Source organism: Lagopus leucura, unplaced genomic scaffold, assembly GCF_019238085.1.
Source record: "Lagopus leucura isolate 7727_CA_CO unplaced genomic scaffold, USGS_WTPT01 Super-Scaffold_100002, whole genome shotgun sequence".
Taxonomy (NCBI): domain Eukaryota; kingdom Metazoa; phylum Chordata; class Aves; order Galliformes; family Phasianidae; genus Lagopus; species Lagopus leucura.
The window spans coordinates 78489878-78512301 of NW_024962263.1; the positions used below are offsets into that span (position 1 = coordinate 78489878).

The window sequence follows — 22424 nt, forward strand, 5'->3', positions numbered from 1 at the left end:
ATCTGAAAATCCTGTAAAACTCTCTTTCTTAACCAACATTTAAAGTGGTTACTGCTGGAAGCTGGAGTACAATGTGTACTTCAGTCTCTCGCAATTACTATGTACGTTATATAGACTCTGAGAACCAGAGGCATAAACAAAGGATGCCATGGAATTGCATAACTCAACAATTCCTCATTAGACTGATAATTTAGGACCAGATCCAAAGCCCATTGATGACAGTGTTAGTGTTTTTGTTAACTTCAATGAAAGGGGCAAAATTCATCATTTTTCCTGCAGATGTCTGACATAGCCTTCAGCTGCTACTTTATACAAAGGATGTATCAAGAAATGTCCCCCATAGATCACTGCAGAGAGGTGAATATCAAAAAATAAGGCAGCATATGGTTTATAAGTTTCTGTCAACTACTTGCCCTTTGTTGGCTGTCAAGTTCCGTTCTAATTTCAGACTTCTGTTATGTTATTTGGTAAAACTGCAATGAAAACTGTATTTTAATGATTTCTTCTTTTTTTTAATTCCAGATGGGAAAAAACAAGAGGTAAATCTTGGTGGAGGGACACCCAGACATTGCTTCTTTGAGCTAATGCCAGGAACTGAATATAAAATCAGTGTCCATGCACAGCTTCAAGAGATAGAGGGCCCTGCTGTAAGCATCATGGAGACAACATGTGAGTAGAGCAGATATGAGTTCAGCCAGCAGCAGTATTGCTTGTTTCTTCTACTTTTTTTTGGTTGCCTACAAATGTGCTATTCCTATGTAGTTTCCTTTAGCTGAGGTTTCTTTTTATTTACTACATTGTGACTCCTCCACAGAAGTACACAAAAGGCTGCTTTCTCCAGAGGATTCTTACTCTTCTGTTTTGTCTCATGTATGAAGTCACATTCCCCAGTGCTACTGGACTTTTTAATGAGAGTGAAACAGGGATGGTGGGTTAGGAAAAAAAAAAAAAAAACCTACAGAAAAATGAAGCAAACAGAGAACGTTTTATATGCTTCAGTTCTTGTCATTTAGTAAAATTTTTACCACAGCAAATGAGACTTTGGTACCCAATCTACCTATGTACCTGAAAAGAAGGAAAAAGACCATTTTTCTTGTGTTATTTTCAGTAACTTGAGACAAAAGTTCTCTTGCAGCTGTTTCTGAAGTTCAAAATACCATGAAACAAAATATGGGATTAGCATAATTAAGTAAACATATTTTAATGTTATCTTTTCTTCTTCGAGGAAATGTTATCTTTCCTTCTACTTTCAGTCTAGATGATACACTTCTCATGCTATATTACTAAATAGCACACTGTTACCCTTCTTTCATAGTTGATAACATTTATTGCTGTCCTCTACTGTTCACCTGCCCATACTTTGGGTTATATAGGACAAACTTGCACAGGTGCATGAGGAATGAATTTTGTATGCTCTGCAATTCAGGGAAGTTAGTAGGATAAGTTGAGAAGAGGACACTTCTGCCTGTATGTGGATTTCTCATGCAAACAGATTACTGTATCACATCAGAAAAAGACATTGTTTCAAGATGCAGGCTATCTCTGGTGCTGTGAGCAGTGAAACTTGTGGCTCTTTCTAAGTGGAAGCTCCTGGCCTGAGTTCATGGAGGTCCTGGACGTCAGTCTCTTTGCACATTTTTCAGAGTCTTGGTCCTTTTTCCTGTTGGAGCCAATGGAAAAACATCAATTTCAGTGGGAGTAAACATGGGTGTGGACGTGGGGCTTGTAATGAGTCCTGTTTGCACTAAACATTCCCAAGGATTGATGTCTTTTGTGAAGGTGTTGTATTTAACTCTGTTTGCTGCCTGTTAAACATCACATACGTTATGGCAAATACTAAGTAGTCTTACTTGCAGGCATAAAGTTTTTATTTCCTCTGTTGCTTCTTACGAAGCAAAAAAGTGCTGTTGAACCAAGGCGTGGAAACTTTTCCTTAGCTACTGATATCAAAGCATGTGGTCATTATATCTGAGAATTCAGCCAAAACTATATCAATGATCATCATGTATTTAGGTAGGTTTCTGAGAGTCTGTCATTCCAAACCTTATTTTTAGGAGCAGATGAAGACAGAGTAACCAGTTTTCCGTATGGCAACCTTTGCTTAAACTTTGCTGCAAACACTGAAGCCACAGTCGTGCAGAGTTATGCTAGGAACTGCATTTTTAGCTGTAAACATAATAAGGTGTTTCAGAGAATTCAGAAAAACGTGGCTGTGCTTTGCTCTGGATGCAGACACTGGCTTGCTCCTGCACTGTCTTGATGTTTTGGATGGCAGGACTAATCTCTTCTTCCTTTCAGTGTGGGTGGAGATATACTTTCTTGATTAAGGACTAGGTGTTATCAGAAAGGAAAAGAACACTGATGTTTTACGAGATGAGTTAAGGATAATATGTCATAGTGGGGCTACCACATGGTCTGCTACACTGGGGAACGTGGAAATGGACAGTTCCTGTTGTATTTCAGCAACCAGTTGTCATTCACACTGAAGTGCACCCACTAACTGCTTTCTAATATTAGTATTTTTTTAGGTGACCAGCATGGGAAGACACACTCACCTGTCTTTCTGTCCAATTGCATTATTAGTTGGTTAAAGATAATGAATTTGGAATGTGGAGATGAGTAGAAAATGCTCTGTTTAATGTAAGTAAAATAGGTTGGGCTTCCCTTTGAAGCATTTTTACATTCCTTTCTTTTATTCTTCAGTACCGTTTCCAACTCAGCCACCAACTTCTCCTTCAACAACACCACCACCACCTACAATCCCTCCTGCAAAAGAAGGTAAGTGCTGCATGTGTGGATTTATAATAATTTTGAGATGTTTCATGATTTTCTGCTTCTGATTCTATTTTAGACCCGTGGAGATCACATGTCAGAATGCATTTGCTATGACTAAACTACACTGTTAAGGCAGCTGGCTTAAATTTAATGGGCCAAAAATCTGACATCATTATTACATTGTTGAAATGTACAGAAGGGAGGGTTAGCATCTGTGAGATTTTCTTTTTCCAGAACTCTTAAGCCATACATATTCTGCAACGGAAGCAGATATCCTAGGGATAATTAAACTTCTAAAACAGCACTATTTAAAAAAAGATGTCTACTTCAGTTAATGACAAAATTGTTGGCCATGTTCAGGTTCTTTATATGCAGGCTTCCTTTTGTCTATCAGTTGAACATGTAGTGTCTTGTACAGAGTCACCTGAGTGCTTCTGTGAGGGGGATCATTGTTGTTGGAAACCAAGGATAAGATCTGTTTACATCTATTGAGAATTTAATCCCTAAGTACAGGAAAAAGAGCATTCTGTTTTTATTTATTTTTTTATTATTAGTCAAGACATAATCAGCAGAAAACTAAACACAAATATTTATCTTTCTATCCCATTCTCTGGATTTAGAAGAATTATTTTCAAGATGAAATATGCTAAAAAAACTAACCTTGCTATATTCTGACCCTCAGCAATAGAATTGGGTTCTGATGTGCTCTGAAGCTTTCCAGATCCTATGAAAAAGTGCACAACTCATGTGAGAATGTATAAAGCTCTGCATGCTATTTTGCATAAGAGCATGCTAACATAAGATGATTTGGGGAAACCTGCACTGCTCCTACAGTTAACTACTGTTAAGAGGAGGAGCTGAGGTATGGACAAGATTCTATAGAGAACCTTGACAGTGGAGTACTGTTGCTATGTCATGCAAAGTGCATGTGTGACTTTATTTAGTAGCCTAAATAAAAATTGAAGTGGCTACCTAGGTTTAAATAACTGTTATGGCCTTAAAGTGTCTTCTATCAGGGCAGATCATTCACCTCTTGCAGATCTTAGCTGGTACTGCACTTACACTGAAATCAATACCAGCAGGTCACTTTCCTAAAGCATTATTAACATTTAAAAAGGACTTTTCATGACAGTTATATTTTCTGAAGTGATTTTTGAGATTTTCAGAGGAGTTGAGATATTGCTTTACTTCCGGAATACTTGTTTTTTTTTTTCTCCTCAGTATGCAAAGCAGCCAAAGCTGACCTGGTGTTCCTGGTGGATGGGTCATGGAGTATTGGAGATGACAATTTCAATAAAATAATAAGCTTTCTGTATAGCACTGTTGGAGCTTTGGATAAGATTGGCCCTGATGGAACACAGGTAATCAACATTTGGAGACAGACGGGGTACCAGAAGTAAAATGAATCAAAATGTTGATATAATTTCACAGTTACATAGAATATATAATCTGCTTCATGGCAGAAATTATTTTCATGTCTTACATTATATGGTAAAATTCATGGTAATTTTGCAAGCTTGAAGTATCACATCAGTCACCTCTGAATCAGCCTAATGAGGTTTGTTTTGTTAATGTTATTGCATAAGTATTCACTGTGGTGGTTATATCTAAATAAGATAGAAATGGTGTTCATAAGGAAAATGAAAGGTTCATTTAGTTCATTTATTGCTCATGATGCTGACGAATCTGGCACTAATGCTTAGTTTAAGAATGAGAGCAGCTTCTTTCACCTCAAGAGCACTATTTAGAGAATATGAAGTTTAATATGTTCTGTGTGTCGTAGAGGTTTAATATACAGTTTTGAAATACAAAGTCTTGACTCAAGTAGCAGCATATATCAGAACGTATTCTTGCGCGTTTCTATTGCTTGCTTCAGTGTTGCTGCCCAGCTCTAAGTTGCTTTTTGTGCAGCTATTCATTCATGGAGATTGAATAAAGTCCTTGTAGTTCTGTGTGCTAGTAACTGTACATGTGTGAGTAACTACATGTGTGAGCATCTGTAAGTAGGATTTTACTTTTGGGCTGGATTGAGAGTACTTTTGCCAAAGTGGGTGTTACTTTTCTCATTCTGTTTGTTGCAAAATGAAAACAGAAAGTATTAAGTGGTTGCCAGAGATTTGGAGAGTAAACTTTATTTTTTGAGTGCTTTTTAAAAGAAGAAAGTTCTGGCTTCAATTTAAGGATGAAGCAAAATTACATGATAAATCCTTGTTTTAAATGCTCTAATTCACTTGCCTTTTGCTTATATGCACTGGATGGTGCTCTAATAATAAACACATCTTCTGTATGCACAGGTGGCAATAATTCAATTCAGTGATGATCCCAGGACAGAATTTAAATTGAATGCATACAAAACAAAAGAGACTCTTCTTGAGGCTATTCAGCGAATAGCCTACAAAGGAGGAAATACAAAAACAGGTGAGAAAGGTCATGATTATGATGCAGATTTTGTCCCTGCTTCTCTCTGTAAAGCATTTAGCCTCAGTAACTGTGGTGAAACACTAGAACAGGTTGCCTAGATAGTGGTGGAATGGCCTGTCCCTGGAAGACATTCAAGGTCAGGCTGGACGGGGCTCTGAGCAACGCGATCTAGCTGTAGATATCCCTGTTCATTGCAGGGGAGTTGAACTAGATGATCTTTAAGGGCCGCTTCTGACTCAAAAGATTCTAGGATTCTGTTTTATTTTCCATTTGCTAAATGGTTTAAGACATTAGGGTACAAGCAGTGAGATGAGAAGTTGGGCTTTGAAGTTAAAAAGCTTACAGTTTACACCCTTCACCTTCTACTGCTGAGTATGCACCCCTCTGCACAACAGAGATAAACAGTCAGGGAGGGAGGGAGGACAAGAGGAGAGAGTTGAGCAGAAATAAATGGCTTTTGAGATTGTGGAAGATGAAATCAACTTAGCAAGTGGAAAAGTGTGAGGGAGGGAGAAGGTGGAAGGGAGCTTGCAGAGAATATTGGGAAATAGTGGGCAAAGTGGAAGGTCTGCTTGGTTATGAGCCAGGACAGTTAAGCCTCAGTGGTATAGTTAAGACTGAGCTGGGAGAACAGGTCACTTAAGTGAATGCAGTTACATTTTAGTTACTTTATTTAATTCCCTGATGAGAAGAAATTAAAGATGAGTACTGGAAGGGTTAAAGTTTAAGTTGGAAACCATATGTTTTATTATTCTCAGACTGCACAGAAATTTCTTGCAGCTGTTGCATTGCATCAAATTTCAGTAGTATCAAAATGACACGTTTTCAGTTTACTCAAGAAAATGCTACCATGGTACTTTCTGTTGTTAACTGGATGTGCCCCTACAAACCAGAAAGGGAATTTATTGTTACCTCTAACCTGCACCAAATACCCTTTTTCAAAGATGTTCTTCAACTTCACCTTCTGGACTAAAGAAACTGATGACTGAAGCTGTCAAGTTTTCAAAACTTACAGTCAAAATTAAACTTCTAAATCTCTGTTTTAATACCAACAAAATGCACTATTTTACAGACTGCCAAGGACCCAACAACTGCCGAAATCCATTTACAGCAAAGTCGTCGGCTTACTTCAGTCCCATGATAATTATTCAGGTCTTAAAATATACATCCGGGCAGATATTTTTGAGACAGAGCATATGGAGATTTCTCCTTTCTTTGGTATCTAACGTATGATATGAAAAGCTACTGGATTTATGTCACAGAGAAAGTATATTCACAATTTTTTCTATTTCAGGCAAAGCCATTAAACATGCGAGAGAAGTCTTGTTTACTGGAGAGGCAGGCATGAGAAAGGGCATTCCAAAGGTTTTGGTTGTCATTACTGATGGGCGATCACAGGATGATGTGAACAAAGTCTCCAGAGAAATGCAACTAGATGGTAAAATGTGTAGTTTTAAGAACTATTTATATTTTCCTTTTTTTTCATGAATTGTAACTACTCATATTTACAGGAAAAAAAAAAAAAAAAGGGTCAATTTTGTTCCAAAGTGTTTTCCAACTTTAAATAAAACAGCAAACATAGCAGTTAATGAAATTGCTCCCATGGCAAAGAATTTAGAGAACACGATCATATTAATCTGTTCAGTGTATATGAAATGTAGTCTTATGGTTACCAGCAAAAATAACTGTTTTATTTTGTATACAGGAGGTCCTTTGAAGTTCTCCAGTATGTTCTTTTGCTGATTCTGATATGCTCTCATCTTACAATCATTGTTTGTTTGTTTTTTTACACCAATTTTAAACAAAGAGGCATGCAATGTTATGTGCCTGGAGGTAAGAACAGGGTTGGATATGTAGAAATGGCTGAGGTTTGTATCGAAATCCTAAGGACACCAAATGTCATATAGAATGAAGCTAAAGGACAGAAGATACAGGCTCTCAGCATTTGGATGTGAGGAGGCCTAAGAAGAAATTAAATATGTGCCTCGTAATTAGTCTTTAGGCTTTGGCAGCTATGAAAATATCAGTGGATACCACTGATTCCTGAAATCCAGTGTAGTCACTGAACTTAGTTGTCTGCCTGCATCATTCTTAGATGATGAATTCAGTGCCTTTTTAAATAACATTTAAACAAACATTTACAAAATAGGGCATGGATACATTGTTTTAAACAGCAATCAAGAAAACAAAAAATGATATTTTACATTAAATTGGTGTCTGTGCCTAAACTAAACAAAAAAATGTTTATCTGTTGTGTAAGTTTTGCAGTTGTCTCCTATGTATTACTTATATTACCTATTAAACTGGCCATGACTTCCAGAGGAGAAGCTAAATGATGGGGATTCAGCTGCTGACTGGTTATGTAATCCCAATTACCTTGGACAAATAACCTCCTGTCTTCCATTTCCTTTTGCATGTGGTCTACTTAGACTTCAGATAAGTACAGACTTATCTGTGATAGAGACTGGCATGGAAGAGGTGGTGATGTTGGATGGGACGTGAAGATGTTATAATATATTAAATCTAAGTTTTGTTATGCTAGAAGTTCTGTAGAAGGTAATAAATGTCCTGGGCCTCATTCAAACTTAAAGAAAATATTGTTTGACTAGAGTAAATTTGAGCTTGAGATGTACAAGAACAGTATGTCCATCAACAATATTCAGCTTGATCTAGACAAGGTCTTTCTTTATATTTAATGGAAAGGAAAATGTGGAATAACTTTTGCTTAATTTGCTGCTCTTCGAAGATTCAGGATTTGGTTCTCATTTCATTTAAATCTTTGAAGCCCAGCTCAAAGATTAGCATATATATTCATGCAGGTTGCATAGAACAGATTTGATCAGTGCAGTTCAATTACTGATGATGTAAGAATCCATTTTAGTGTTCACTCATGAGACAGCAGTAGCTTGAAAATTCTGATTAATATATGGCACAGAACAATATCTGTAGAAGACTCATAGGAAATTAATTTTTGTGCTTTGTATTTCTGATATACTTAATATGTTCTTCCTACACTTTACCTGAAGTGAGTGGAAATATTTATGGGTGATAAAGCATTAAATTAAAAAAGAATTCAAACATATGCTACAACTTTAAACAATTGTCTAGGCTTTATGTCTTCAAGAGAACACTTAAACATTAAGGTTTCATTAACTTATGAAGTATAAATAGCCAAAAGCAATATTTCACAGAGAATGTATCACCTTTCTTTTTGATCACGTGTGAATTGTCTTGTGTGATTGAACAGTAAGAAAATTTCCATTACTGTATTTAATCAGAAAAGGAGCCAGTGCAGATCTAGCTGTGTTCATATTTCATTTTCCGTTCTTTAAATGAATAACTCACAAGAGTGTTCTTTTTTGTTTTACAGGGTTCAGCTTTTTTGCTATTGGAGTTGCTGATGCTGATTACTCAGAGTTAGTTAACATTGGCAGCAAGCCCAGTGAAAGACATGTCTTCTTTGTGGATGACTTTGATGCCTTTACAAAGATTGAAGATGAGCTGATTACTTTTGTTTGTGAAACTGCATCAGCAAGTTAGCCATTTGACTTATACTTATTTCTAAAATAAGTGCTAAATACTATGGTTTTTTTTTTGTAACAATTTCCCGTTAATAGATATTTATGAAAATAGATTTTCTAAATATAATTTCATGCAGATATTGTAACTGTAATGCTATTTCCATAAAAAATAAGGAGATGGAAGTGTTATAATTTCAGTATAATTAATGGTTGTTTGCTGAAAGGCTAGAATAGATCCATTGGTTGTGGGAGGAAAAGAAAAAGTTTTTTCAGTTTTGAAACAGGCTCAAATTCTTAGAAATCTATCAGAATGCCACAATTCAGGCTCTTTATGAAAAGCAAGGGGAAGACATTCTGGAAAAACATCTGATGGTTACAGATTGACAATTCAGATGGCTCTAGGTGCGTGCCCGCACCATGTTTTCTGATACATAAGCCAGGAAGTAGGCAGTGCAAGGCTGATGTGAATCACGTGTGACTCATAAAGGTATGGGAAACAGGCACTGAACTGGCCCTCAATTCTTTGTTTTTGACCAGTATCTACTTTCTGTGTTAGTGAGAACTTAGAATGTTGAGAATATTCAACAGTAATATTTATTTGTCATTTGTGCTTGTATTCCAAAAGCAATCTCCAAATGCAAGTGCTGTGGGGTGTATTATTTGACACCTTGCATGTAGACTCACTGCTTTCCTAGGGCACCTTTCCTGGAGGAGATTACTGTGCATTCTTCCCTTCAAGAAGAGAGATAAAAGAAATAGTTAAACAGTTATTAAATATGTGTGCATATATCTTAAGGACTGTATACAGTACTGGTCTCTCACATGAAGGCTGTGTGTGGAGTTTGAAAAGGTACAGAGAATGCCTGCTAATGTAATTGAACTTGAGGTAGTCTTAGGTTGAAGGGCACAGACAGAGAACTGGGGATGTTTGGTTAAAACATAAAGCAAGATATACTTTTTTACGCAGCAGGCAGTGAATTTTTGCCACAATTTGTTTTGAAGTCTGGTTCCCAGAAGGATAGAACAAATTCATGGACAAAGTTGTATAAAGGGCTCTTATGTGGAACGTTCAGGGATGTGCCGTTTGACATCTTTACTACAGCCATTGTGGATTCTGAGGAGCAAAACCGAATGAGTGGAAAGTAGCCAGACTTGCATGCTTTTCCTAGACAGCATCTCCTTTTGCTGCTTTTGAAGATAGAGTACTGAGCTGAGTAGATCATTGTTCTGATCTGATGGGACCACACTTGTATCCTCAAATGTATCCTTTCTTTTTTTTTTTTAGCTTGTCCACTGGTATTTAAAGATGGTGACAACTTTGCAGGTAAGCTATTTTTGTGTTTGGCTTTTGTTTCAGATTTATGAATTATTTTTTTTGTTATCTACTTTTAACAATATAAGCAATAAAGTAACCTTTACGTTAACAGCTGTTTGACAGATGGTGATAGGAAACTCGTTGATGCAACTGGCTTTGTCCTTTTTTTCTTTCATGTAATGTGGTGTTAATTTAATTTAAATTAATAAGATATATATTTTGGTGTCTTCCAGGATTTAAAATGATGGAAATGTTTGGCTTGGTTGAAAAGGAGTTTTCAGCCATTGATGGGGTTTCAATGGAACCTGGTACATTTAATGTTTACCCATGTTACAGACTGCACAAGGATGCCCTGGTGTCCCAGCCTACAAAGTATGTATTAATTTATAAATATTTGTAAGAACACGTGAAGTTAACTGCCCACTGCAGACAATTATTCATTTTGAGGGTTGCTGTTTTTATGTCAGATGAGCAGAGATGCCAGGTCACATCTACATAATGGTAATAAATAGAGTATTTGGTGTCCAGCGTCAACTGGTTTCCTTCAAAAATAACAGCTAGGAAAAAGTAGATAAACTCAGTGGCTATTTGGGGTTTCCTATATGAGCCAGTTTCAGGTACATGCAAGTTTGGCATCTAGCAATTTTACGCAGGCTTATATCAGTAGTGCTTTGTGAAAGGTTAATGTCTCACAGAGTACAGAATTATTTTTAGGAAAGGTGTTTGAAATAATTGTTAATCTAATAAGGTTCATCTTCCTACGTTTTGTCTAAAGTGAATGGAAAAGCAGAGAGCTTCTTTGAAGTGTGAGAGTGGGAAGCTGCTTTAGGTGCCTTTCTGATTCGGTCTATGTATGTATTAAATACAGAGGATGATTATTCTCCTTATGCTAAAATGAGTCTCTCTAAACACTTTACCGTACCTTCCTACACCAGTGAGGGTGTAGTTCAGTATCAAGGACTGTGTTCTGGCAGAGGTGTGGAAGAGATAGTAAAAAAACCTCCCATAGAACCTACCTTTGGTCCTCAGAGGGGAAGTGATGGGAAAATCTTCATTCCTTCTCTCAGCAATGTGTAGGTTATGTTTAATTCCTTCATGTCCAGTTCCCTGATTTGTGTTACATGGCACCAGACAACAGCAATGGCTTTACTGTATTAAACATGAGAAGAGTTAACACTGTGGCATCTTAGCTGAGACAAACAAGAAAGAATAACACTGTGAAATGGTTTATAAATGTTTTAGTAAATTTTTCTTATTCTTGTTGTGTGATTAGCCTGTTGTATCCCAGTTGGAGCCATCCTTCTTGGAGCTGTGTCACATTCTACTTGTTAAGTTTCCTTCTGGCTCTAAACTGAGTGGAGATTAGAACTGCTCACTTCTTTTTCCTTTCCTGCTTCTTTCTGCTTGGATCTGCTGCATTTATGTGCTCTTCTCTGACTGCCACCCCAGCCCAATCCAGCCCAATCTTACTACTTTAGGCTTTCAGTCTGTTTTGTGGTTCAGAGAATGCCTTTCTCTTGATGATGTACAGGTATGTCTGAATAATAGTGCTTTTATTTTCTCATGTTATATGTCCGCCAAGTATTGTTAATGCAGTTCTTTTTTAATTTCTGTATCCCCAAACCTGGTGTTTTCCCCATCTGTTTATTGAATTTTCTTTTGTTGTTTCTTTTATAATGGACATACTTTAAGGCTTTGTTCTTACACCTGTTAAATTATCTTTCTCTTTTCTCTCTGGAGAAAATGTGTAATATAAACTCTATATCAACTATAGTCATCTACAGACCACTGTGGGGAACGTACACATTGTATATCATATTTAACTCTTTTTCCAGCATGTTTCTTATCGATGCATATAAAAAGTGATGGAAAAACTTTACAAGGAAAGGATCATATTTTGGGAAAAGAAATTGATTAAATGAACCTGCCAGGATTCTTTCAGATCCCTTTAGCACGAATTAAGGAATCAAGCTAACTAACATTTTCAAAATACAGGCAGTCATTTCTGGTATTTCTTTTGTCCTATCTTGCAATTTGAGAATGAGAGGTGAAGTTAAATCATAAATGCTAACTAACAAGCTTCAGGAAATAAAATAACATGCCAGTTTTATATCGTAAGCTTCCTGTATCTTCTGCAAGAATTCTAGGAGATTGTATTTCTGTAAGTATGGTCTCTTCTGACTACATTTTGTTATAAGTTGCCTTTGGAATGTGTAAGCTACGTACCCTATGGTTATAGACCTTTCTGTAACAGTCTCTTCATAATTTCTATTCATTAGTGATGTTTGATGGATGTCAATTGACATCAGTTCTTCCAAGCTACTTCCATTTTCATTGTGTATTAAGCCAGACAATAATGAAGATATTGCAAATGGCAATTAATTTATTCTAAAACCTTTTAACTTAATTAATTTCAGGTTCACTTCAATCTGACCTCTGGTTTGATCTTCAAATTTATTTTAAAAAAACTAAAATTAATAGCATCTTTGTAAATTTCAAAGGAAAAGATAAACTATCCATTTTCCATGAGCATTCTTTTGATTTAGGACCCGAGGAAACAGCCACAAGTTGCGCCACGGGAGATTTATATTAGATATAAGGAAAAACTTTACTCTCAAAGAGTGGTCAGGCACTGGAATGGCTGCCCAGGGAGGTGGTGGAATCACTGTCCCTAGCAGTGTTCAAGAGACATCTGGATGAGGAGCTACGAGACATGGTTTAGTGCTTGTGGTAGCAATGGTGGACAGATGGACTAGATGATCTTGTGGGTCCTTTCCAACCTTATGATTCTATGATAGTTATCTAGTTGAACAGATTTTGGAAATGCTTACTCATATTGTTACTCACCCTTGATTTCCAAAGACAGATGTAGATTTGTAGAAAATGTGTTAAGTGAAGACTTGATATGTAAATCATGAGATTTAATGTTTGTTTTGGTTTTAAAAACTTTACTTATTTTACAGATATTTGCATCCTGAAGGTCTCCCTTCAGACTACACCATTACATTTCTCTTTCGTATACTTCCCGATACACCTCAGGAACCATTTGCTCTTTGGGAGATTTTAAATGAACAACATGAACCACTGGTTGGAGTTATTTTAGATAGTGAGTATTTTGATTCATGTCTGTGATTTATTCCTTAACTGTATGAAAGGTTCTTTCTTTTGCTAGGTTTATTATTGACAATGTTTTAATCTGCTAGAACAACTGCCTGAATCTCTGAAGGTTCTGGTTTCTGGTGGATATTTTATAGATTGAATGTAATTGAGCCTAATTTGCAGTTGGGAGTAAAATTTTGAGTACGCTGGTGTAAACTGGGATTAATGACTCTGAAAGTGTTACTGTCATTTTCCCACATAAAATGTTGACTTTCGCACTAGTTCATACCATAAGTAGATTTCAAAATGTCAAACAAAATGGAATTCAATTTTTTTAAACAGTTCTAGAAAATGCTGTTTGCCTGTGAGGTTTTTTTTGTTTGTGGGGCTTTTTTTTTTTAATATCTTCTCTTAGACAACGGACATCTTTGATCTTTTTTGTTAAATAAAAAATTAACATTTTCAAATAATGCATCAGGCCTTTTCTTTCCCTAACTATGAATTCTTATTCTTCCTCTTGCACAGATGGTGGTAAAACTCTGACTTTCTTTAACTATGACTACAAAGGAGATTTTCAAACTGTGACTTTTGAAGGCCCTGAAATAAGAAAGATATTTTATGGGAGTTTTCATAAGGTTAGTAACGCTAATCGTAAAATAACAGTAATAATAATAATAATAATCAATTTCCATTCATTCTGGATGAGAAATTTTCATGTTTTGCAATCTTCCTTCATGTGATCATCCACCACAAAAAGAAATGTATTTTGCGTGTTCGGAACCATTTACTAAACTTAAGTCTCTTTGCTATATTGAATCAACATTAAACAAATCATTAAATCATTGTTTTGATGATGAAGCTGATGTGGTCAGTTTTAATCTCATTCTTTATACCTGTGTTTTAGAGTTGATTAAAAATACCTGCCTTGAGCTGTAGAATGTAGAAATTAATTGGCTTTTGCTTTTAAAGTTCAGGTTGGAAATGTCAACCAAAGTGTAAAGAAAAAGTAAAGCAAAAAAAGCTATCCTTCTCTTGACCACAATTATTATTTTTAAACATATTTTAAGGGGTAATGATGTGTTGAACTTGTCTTGGCTGTAAGAGATCTTATAACATTATTTCCAAAAGCAGATGAGGTAATGTTGGGATTGTAGCATGTTTGTTGCCAAAGGTATTTTTGTAGTTCAAATTTATTCCTGACTTCTGTATCTTTCTCTTAAAAAAAGAAAGGGGGGATGACAACGATTATGGATTGTGGGATCGTATCCACAGAAGTCAACTTCTCTTTAACTACTTTAGACTTCTTTCTTACCTGTGAGAGCAAAATAAGAGATGGTAGGTCAGAGTAGAAGTCTAACAATGACTTTTTAAAGTCTTGCTTTGGAAGAATGTGTAAGATCATAGCAAATTTTCCTCTTAAATATTTTCTACATTTTGAATGATGATCCTTGTTATATGAGTTTGAAAGATGGGAGACCAAACTCAGTGCTCTGGCTGAGCCCAGAGCAAGGCAGTTGCAGGAGTCCTTCATGGATTTCTCTCCGCCACCTTGGGTTCTGAACTTCACATAGTATACTATTAGGAGCAGATACTACATTTTTACCAGCTCTTCATCTGGACTCTCCCATGCCAAAAAATTTATATTTCTTTTGCATAACTGAGTTTTGCCAGTGACAGGACAATTGTGACAAGGATTGTTCTCTCTGTTGGGGATGTTTTTGCTCATCAGTCACGGAGAGCAGAGTGCAAGGCAAGGCAGAAGGAAGAAAGTTTATATGCTCAGCTTTTCTGTAATGCACTTGATGAGATTTGATATTTTTTCAGTGTGAAAACTTCACTGGTTTTCCTTTGAGGTGATGTATAATATACAGAGTAACTTCTACTGCTTAGTTTTGGCTTTGCAAGCAGCTATAAAGGTGAAATCCAATACTATGTAGAAGAATCATACAGGGCCCAAGAAATACTACTGACTACATAAATCAAAGGTTCTAAGAGCTCTCAGTGATGTATGAACCTTATGCAGTTCTTTTGTCAGTGGTAAATTATTTTCTTCTGAGTAAATTAGGGAAGTTGCCAGTTTTTACACAGATGTTCCTTAAGCAGAGAAATAAGCTAAATTCATTAAGCAGATTAGAATCATGGAGTAATTCAGGTTGGAAAGGACCTCTAGAGGCCATCTACGTTAGTTACTATGAATTAGTCTCAGTTCTGTTAGCAAACATGAAATTAGGAACTCATTTCAAAAAATGCCCAGCACATTAATATGTTATATGTGCTCCTTTGCTATGTTAAAGCATATTTTCTTTTCTTTAGCTGCATGTTGTTATCAGCAAGACTACAGCCAAAATAATTATTGACTGCAAAGAAGCAGGTGAGAAGACCATTAATGCAGCAGGGAACATTAGTTCTGATGGCATAGAAGTGCTGGGAAGAATGGTCAGATCCAGAGGACCAAGAGACAACTCTGCACCAGTGAGTAGAATAAGAACAATTTTTTAAACCATTTGAAAATCCTAAAAACAAGCATTTGGGATCTTTGCACTTTAAGTTGAAGCAGAAAGAACTTGTATTTGAAACAGAAGAACTCCATAATTTCAGAAATTCTGTTTAGTATATCTATTTCTTAATGACTTCAATATCTAAATATTAAGATATTTAAAAATGAGAAAGGTTCTCCCCAAATTATGTCTTTAATTCCTCTGAAATTGTTATCCTAGAAACAATAATTAGTCTTTTTTTTTTGCATGGCAACTCATGGAATTCTTTCCATTTTGCCTTAGTTAACTTCAAGTTTTGTTTGTTCTTTTAGGTAGATTTAGTTGCTGAGGGAGAACTGCCAGGCTGGTGAGAATCTTGGGAAGGCTTCTTTGCTGAGCAACATTGTTGATTTTCTTTGAACTTTGTTGACTCTAGAGAGAGGTTAGCATAGAATGTGAACCTTGAACTGAAGGCTTGATCTGAATAGGAATGAAGTTTCAAAAACGTATTGACTTGTTATTATATGCAAGTGCTCTTCTAGTAAAAAATGAGCCCTCAAAATACTTCTCTGTGCACAGAAAAAAAGAGCCCTTAGTGCTCAAACTTGCAGATAATAATTATATCAAGTCTGTAAAGACAATTATACAGAGAAACTTTTGTAGTCACTTCCCAATAGAAACAGAAAAAAGGCAAACTTAGAAAAACTTGGAATTAAAGAAGGCTTTGTAAAGAGAAGTGGAAAGAAATTGTGTCTTTTGTTAGAACGCAGGAATCTATAAAAGATAATTTGGATTACCCACTCACTGAAAAATTTGGTTTTGTTCACATGAACAGCAAAGCTTACGTAAGACTAAAAATGTGTAGCTGAAGATGTAATTTCTTTACTCTGTGCAGCTGTGGATGCCTTGAAGTTTTACTAAGTTACAGGCAGGTCAAGAAAGCATACAAATAATATTCTTTATAATCTCAGTTCTGCACGTTGTATTCATCCTGAATAGAACTTGTGTGGATGGTCATATTTAAGACCAGAATGAAGTAGTATCTTCTTCAAAAATTAGAGGACATCAAAGGAAATTAGTAGGAGTAGTAGTAGGAGAGTGACCCTTCACACAACAGGTACTTATTAGTGCTGCTTCTTTATGTAGAATTTCGTGTATGCTAAATATTTTTGATTTTGGAGAAGTCTTGATAAATTAGTGGAAAGGAAAGAATGGGGGTTACTAATTGTGAAGAAAAAAAAGCAGATCTGGGTCAGGGAATGCCTGATCTGAATGTGGGAAGATAGTAGACTGTATGGGAGGCTTAGATCTTTGTGCTTCATTGCATTTCACATGTTCCACTGTTGAGAATGGAGTATTGGGATTTAGTCTGTCCAAGTAGCTTTACAGTTTTAAGGGGCTTATAAAGCCACGTGTATAACAGAAATAAAAATTTTGAAAATTGTTTTAATTTGATATGAAAATTGGAATTTTTGGATAGTTCAGTGCTTGCTTCAGACCATATCTACATAGAATAGTTTAACATTTTTAAAATAGTTTTAGTGTGTTTTTTTAATCAATAAAAGCCAATATAACCCAAGCCAACAAAATAACATGAATGTTGAAGTTCTGAATGCTGTTTTCACAGTATCCTCTGGACAAAATGTCCAGCAGCACATTCATAACGTGATGGGTGAATAATTGGCTGGTGAGGCTCAAAGGGGTTATAAGAAATAGAGTTACATCTGGCTGGAGTCCAGTCAATACTGGAATTGTGCAGAGCTCCACTTTAGGGACAATTCTCTTTAAGGTTCACTTTAATGTTTTCATAAATGACATGAACATAGGACTTGAATGTATGCAAAGTAAGGTTGCAGGTGATACTAAATTGGGAGGAACTGCTGACTCCCTCAAAGGTTGAGAGGCCTTAACAAATTGAAGGGGTGGGCAGTCATCAATCACATGATGTTTAATAAGAGCAAGTTCTATATTCTGCATCTGGGATAGGACAGCCCTGGATATATGTACAGACCCCAGTCTGGGGATAAGAGGCTGGAGAGCAGTCTTCTAGGACCAGAACTGGGAGTTCTGGTTGACAACAAGTGAAATACTAGTCAATGGTGTGCCTTGGCAGCCAGAAGGGCCAACTGTGGCATGGAGTGCATGAGGCCAGCCAGGACTCTGCTCTGCACTGGTGCAGCCTCACCTCGAGCACTGTGTCATGTTTTGGATGCCACAATAGATAAAGGACACAAAACTAATAGAGGAAGTCCAAAGAAGTGCTATTAAGATGGTGAAGGATCTAGAGGGGAAGATGTATGGGGAGCACCTGAAGTTACCTGGTTTGTTCAGCCCAGAGCAGAGGGGTGGAGGGGAGGCTTCATGGCAGCTTACAGCTCCTCACAAGGGCGATGCTGATCACTGCTCTATGGTGATAGTGATAAGACCCAAGGGAATGGCATGGAGCTGCATTAGGACAGGGTCAGGTTATGTATTGTGAAAAGGTTCTTCACCAGAGGGTGGTCAGGCATTGGCACAGGCTCCCCAGAACAGTGGTTGTAGCACTAAGCCTCCTGGAGTTCAGAAAGCATTTGGACATGGCTCTCCAAAATAAGGTTTGATTTTCATGTGGTCCTGTGTGAATCCAGAAGCTGGACTTGGTTATAGTTGTGAATCCCTTCCAAGTCAAGATATTCTGTGATTTGTCAAACAATTTTGAGGGAATATACCCCAAATAAGAGTTTTTTTGTCCCACTGATGAGTGTGGTATGCTACAGTTCAATGAACAGACACACATTTATCTGAGACAGACTGAACAGAAAGGGAATTAGGCTAAACATGCATAGCCCTTTCAACAGCCCTTAACAGTGGGACATGTCTGAGTTAGAAGTTCCAAACAGCTAGAGAAGAGAAACCTAACCTTGACAAGAAGTAAATACTGTTCTTTATTACTTCAGTGGGATTGAATGAAAAGTCTGGCTTTAAAACATTTTACTTACAAATCACAACTTTTTTTCTTTACTCATGCTTCCTTTTCATCAATATTTGTCTTCTTTTACCTCCATGTGTGTGTGATGCTAAAAGAATTAAGATTTGATGTTTTCTACTGTTGGGAATGCTTTGCAGAACTGTAGCCTGATCAGATAAAGATGAGTAGACTTTTCTGTATTACTGACTTTGCTTACAGTATTGGAGATCTAGAAAGCAAAATTTATATGAATACTCAGAATTATGAATAAAGGGCTGATGGTAGCAAAGAAAGCTTTGTTGAGTTATTTAGCTTGAGTCAGAGCAACCCACGTAATATTTTAAAATAGGAGTACTGAGTCATTCAACATTTGAATGGTGAATACAACAATTCAGAGAATGTCTATTTGCTCTTTATTTTACACCAACATATTCTATTACTATGGATCTCTGGACTGTTTAATCCAGCATATGAATGTGTATATGCTCCAGTGTAGGACTGCATAAATTTAACCAGTAATGTCAGACTTCCATTGTTTAGGATAAAAGAGCTTGGGACAGACTGATTTATGGAAAAAGTGGAAATACTGCTTACGTCTGACCCTGAAATGATTTCTGCACAACCAGCTGAGGTGCTTCTGCAGTCCTTTTCAGAGATGTCTGATTTGCATAAGTGTAGTTCCATGTAAATACCCAAGGTCATCCTGAGTTAAGCAAATTAATGAGTCTTCCTGGAATTAGTAGCCCTGAGATGTGTAATGGAGAGATGTCTAAGTGGCTCCACATGGAGCCAGCATGGATTTGAAACAGCCAGGGACACAGAATTGTTTGACTCAGGCTAGACCTTTGTGGACCCATCCCAAATGTTCAGAACTTCCCTTCATGCTGCACTTCAACAGCTAATCTGCTGGCAAATAAGGAGAAATCCTATGTATGTGAAAGTATTCCTTTGTTTAAAATACAGTAGTTGACTTACTTAAGAAAAAAATGAACAAAGTCAAAGGTACCCATTTCTATTTTAACACCTTTAGAAGCAATGAAGTTTTAAAGCTTTTCAAATCCTTAGCTTCATTGCTCTGTTCCAGTTTTAAAATAATGCTGCCGAAAATAATGATTTACAATTACTTAAATGAAAATAATAGCAAAACTAAAGATCATTCTTCTATCTCTAGCCATTCCTCAATATTTTTAACATGTGGGGCTGATTTAATGGGGTGTTCTGTTCTGTTCCCTTCTCTATTCAGTATGCAAGTAAATGAGGCATGGAGAAAGAACAGAAATAGAAACTGAGTGAAGCTTCATCTCTTTAGACCCATTTTTTATTCAGATCAAGGCTGTAATGGAGACACTTGGTTTTACCATTGAGTCCTATTTGGTATATTGTTTCTGACTACCTAGCAGCTGTAATTTTTACCAAATGTTTGTGTTCCTGTAGATTAGATTCTTGTCCATAGCATGTTCCCAGACATGAGATGGGAATTTTTCTTTCTGACCACAGTTGTCGAGCAGCAAGCTTTTCATTCATAACTTTTCATTGCCTGAGGATAATCTGGATAAAAGCAGGCACATTCTAAAATAAAGTAGAACTGGAGAAATTGATAAATATTATCTGTGGCTCAGTTCCAGTGTAAGTAGTATGCTACAGGAGATCTTGTTCCAGATAAAATCCAAGCACCAGACAAGTGGAATATTTTGAGGAGTTGAGCTCTCTTACACCTGTCTCTTCATGCCTCCTTTGCTGGAACAAAGCATTGGAAGCACCATTGGACAAAAGCAGGAACTGGGTCGGGGAGGTGAAGACAATCAAATGCCTACAGCATTTCACATTGAACAGCTTTGCTCAGTCAGTATGCTATCTGATAGTTGGACATGTTGATTAGAACATAAGCCTTTTTAGAGTTAGCGTATTTTTGATTAGCTGTTCTAAGTTGATGGCCGTTTCTCTGTCTAGACTGAGTACTTGAGTGAAGGTAGCTTCTCTTGCTGATGGCTCTGTTTTGTGCTGATCTTACAACTAACGATCATCTTGTATATCATCCCTGTTTTGAAACAGTTGCAATTGCAGATGTTTGACATTGTTTGTGCTACCTCATGGGCCAATCGAGACAAATGCTGTGAGCTTCCTGGCTTGGTAAGAAATTTATTTCATTAACTGTACAATTTACTTCTTTTCTTCCTTTTATCGAGGCAAATGTTTTAAAGGAAATGTTTGGTTGAGTGTTTTCAAAAAGGTCCAGGTGTACTTGGATTACTTGTCCTACTGAAAGGACAAAAGTATTTCTAAATCAAGTGAGCTGTTTTAAGGCACCTCTGTATCATTATTTTTCAATTTATAAAATTCTTACTTCTGAATAAAAGTTCTGTACGTAAGTCTCATCCAGTCTTGATCTTTCCTTAGAGAGATGAGGAAAATTGCCCTGCCCTTCTTCATGCCTGTTCCTGTTCAGAAGCTAATAAGGGTCCCCTGGGACCTCCAGGACCACCGGTAAGACTTTATTCAGGTTTTTAGCCAACTGTACCAAGTTGTCCATGTGCCACCTTTATTCCAATGTAAACATACTGAAATTGTGTAACTGATAAGATTAAATTAATTTCGAGTATCTTTAAAGTGGTACATTGACATTCTATTTAGAGTAAAGAAAAAAACCCAACAACTTGTCACTCAGTCAGATTTCTAAAAGTTAAGAAGAAGGCCCAAAGCATTTAGGGAATTGGAAGTTTTTCCAGCTTGAGAGTGAATGATGAGATATGCAATCCTAAAACTTCCATGTACTTTGTGATGTTACTTTGCTAGTGTTCCTCTAAGCATTTACTGTGTGAATGTTCAGCAGGTGTTTTATGTTTCTTATATAACAGGTGGAACTAGATAGTCTTATCAAAATGACAAATATTTTACTTTCCGACTCAGCGTAGTATCTTAGGAAGATGGAATAAATTGTTCTTTCTCCTAGCTTATGGAAGAGCTCAAAGAATGGATCAGACCAGACAACTGAGATGTGGGTGGTCTGAATTCAGAAAGCTCAATCTCACATCGCATGGCTGATTTTTGTCAGTTTAGAAAAGTTGTAGGCTCTATTTACAGTAATATATTATTGGGTTAGTGTAAGATAAGTGTAACTAGGAGTTTGTAGAACATTCATGTGTTTTTTCTTTCACAAACAGATTACTCTGATTGGCATCTTAGGGCTGCTTCCTAAACTAGCTTGACATAAGGCCCTCTTATGAACAAATTTGGTCTTCATGTTTCTCTGCTCATAGTGTTCTGAATGATATAAGAGCATGTTTTGAAGGGAAAGAGTCGGTGAAGAATGTGAAGGATTATAAATGTTTTGAAAAGATTTTGAAGTACACAAATTACATAAGATCGACAATTCAGACATTACATTTTTTTTGCAAGAGCTGTTCTTCAAGCTTTAGGTACAAAAGCTTGAAAAAGGAACTTAAAAGGAGAAAATTCACTGAAGATGTGTGTTTTGAACAAGGAAAAAATTACTGTGTTCTCCTATTTGAGTACAGGTTATGAGTCAAGTATGGATTAAAGTTTTCATTCCTTTATATAGATTTCCAGTCTGTTTCCTTACAGTGGGATAATTCACATGAGTCCTTTTACTACATTTCTCAGAAAAATAAAAAATGTTTAAAAATTATTTGAATGGAAGGATATGTGTTGCTACAGTTCAGAATGCATATAGAACAAGAAATGCCAAAGCTTAATTCAGAAATAAATAATCTATTTTTTTTTATTGCATCTAAGATAAACAATAATTTGAGTAAGGTAGTTCCCTACAAGAGGTGGTTTAAAATCAAGCAGAAAAGGCATAGAATCCTAGAATCATTTACGTTGGAAGGGACTCTTTAAGGTCATCTAGT

The 22424-nt window shown here is 36.5% G+C and overlaps 1 protein-coding gene across 1 annotated transcript in view; it reads left to right on the plus strand.

Moving 5' to 3' along the window:
- The window catches only part of COL14A1 (collagen type XIV alpha 1 chain), a 117520-nt gene that overhangs the window by 61837 nt on the left and 33259 nt on the right, over nucleotides 1-22424 (plus strand). Inside the window, exons 24-36 of the mRNA XM_042869182.1 lie at nucleotides 523-669; nucleotides 2704-2778; nucleotides 3997-4136; nucleotides 5070-5193; nucleotides 6491-6634; nucleotides 8567-8731; nucleotides 10003-10041; nucleotides 10266-10404; nucleotides 12996-13138; nucleotides 13657-13766; nucleotides 15445-15603; nucleotides 20608-20685; nucleotides 20953-21039. Of these exons, the coding sequence (XP_042725116.1) occupies nucleotides 523-669; nucleotides 2704-2778; nucleotides 3997-4136; nucleotides 5070-5193; nucleotides 6491-6634; nucleotides 8567-8731; nucleotides 10003-10041; nucleotides 10266-10404; nucleotides 12996-13138; nucleotides 13657-13766; nucleotides 15445-15603; nucleotides 20608-20685; nucleotides 20953-21039 (1550 nt within the window). The remainder of the gene's footprint in view (nucleotides 1-522; nucleotides 670-2703; nucleotides 2779-3996; nucleotides 4137-5069; nucleotides 5194-6490; nucleotides 6635-8566; nucleotides 8732-10002; nucleotides 10042-10265; nucleotides 10405-12995; nucleotides 13139-13656; nucleotides 13767-15444; nucleotides 15604-20607; nucleotides 20686-20952; nucleotides 21040-22424) is intronic.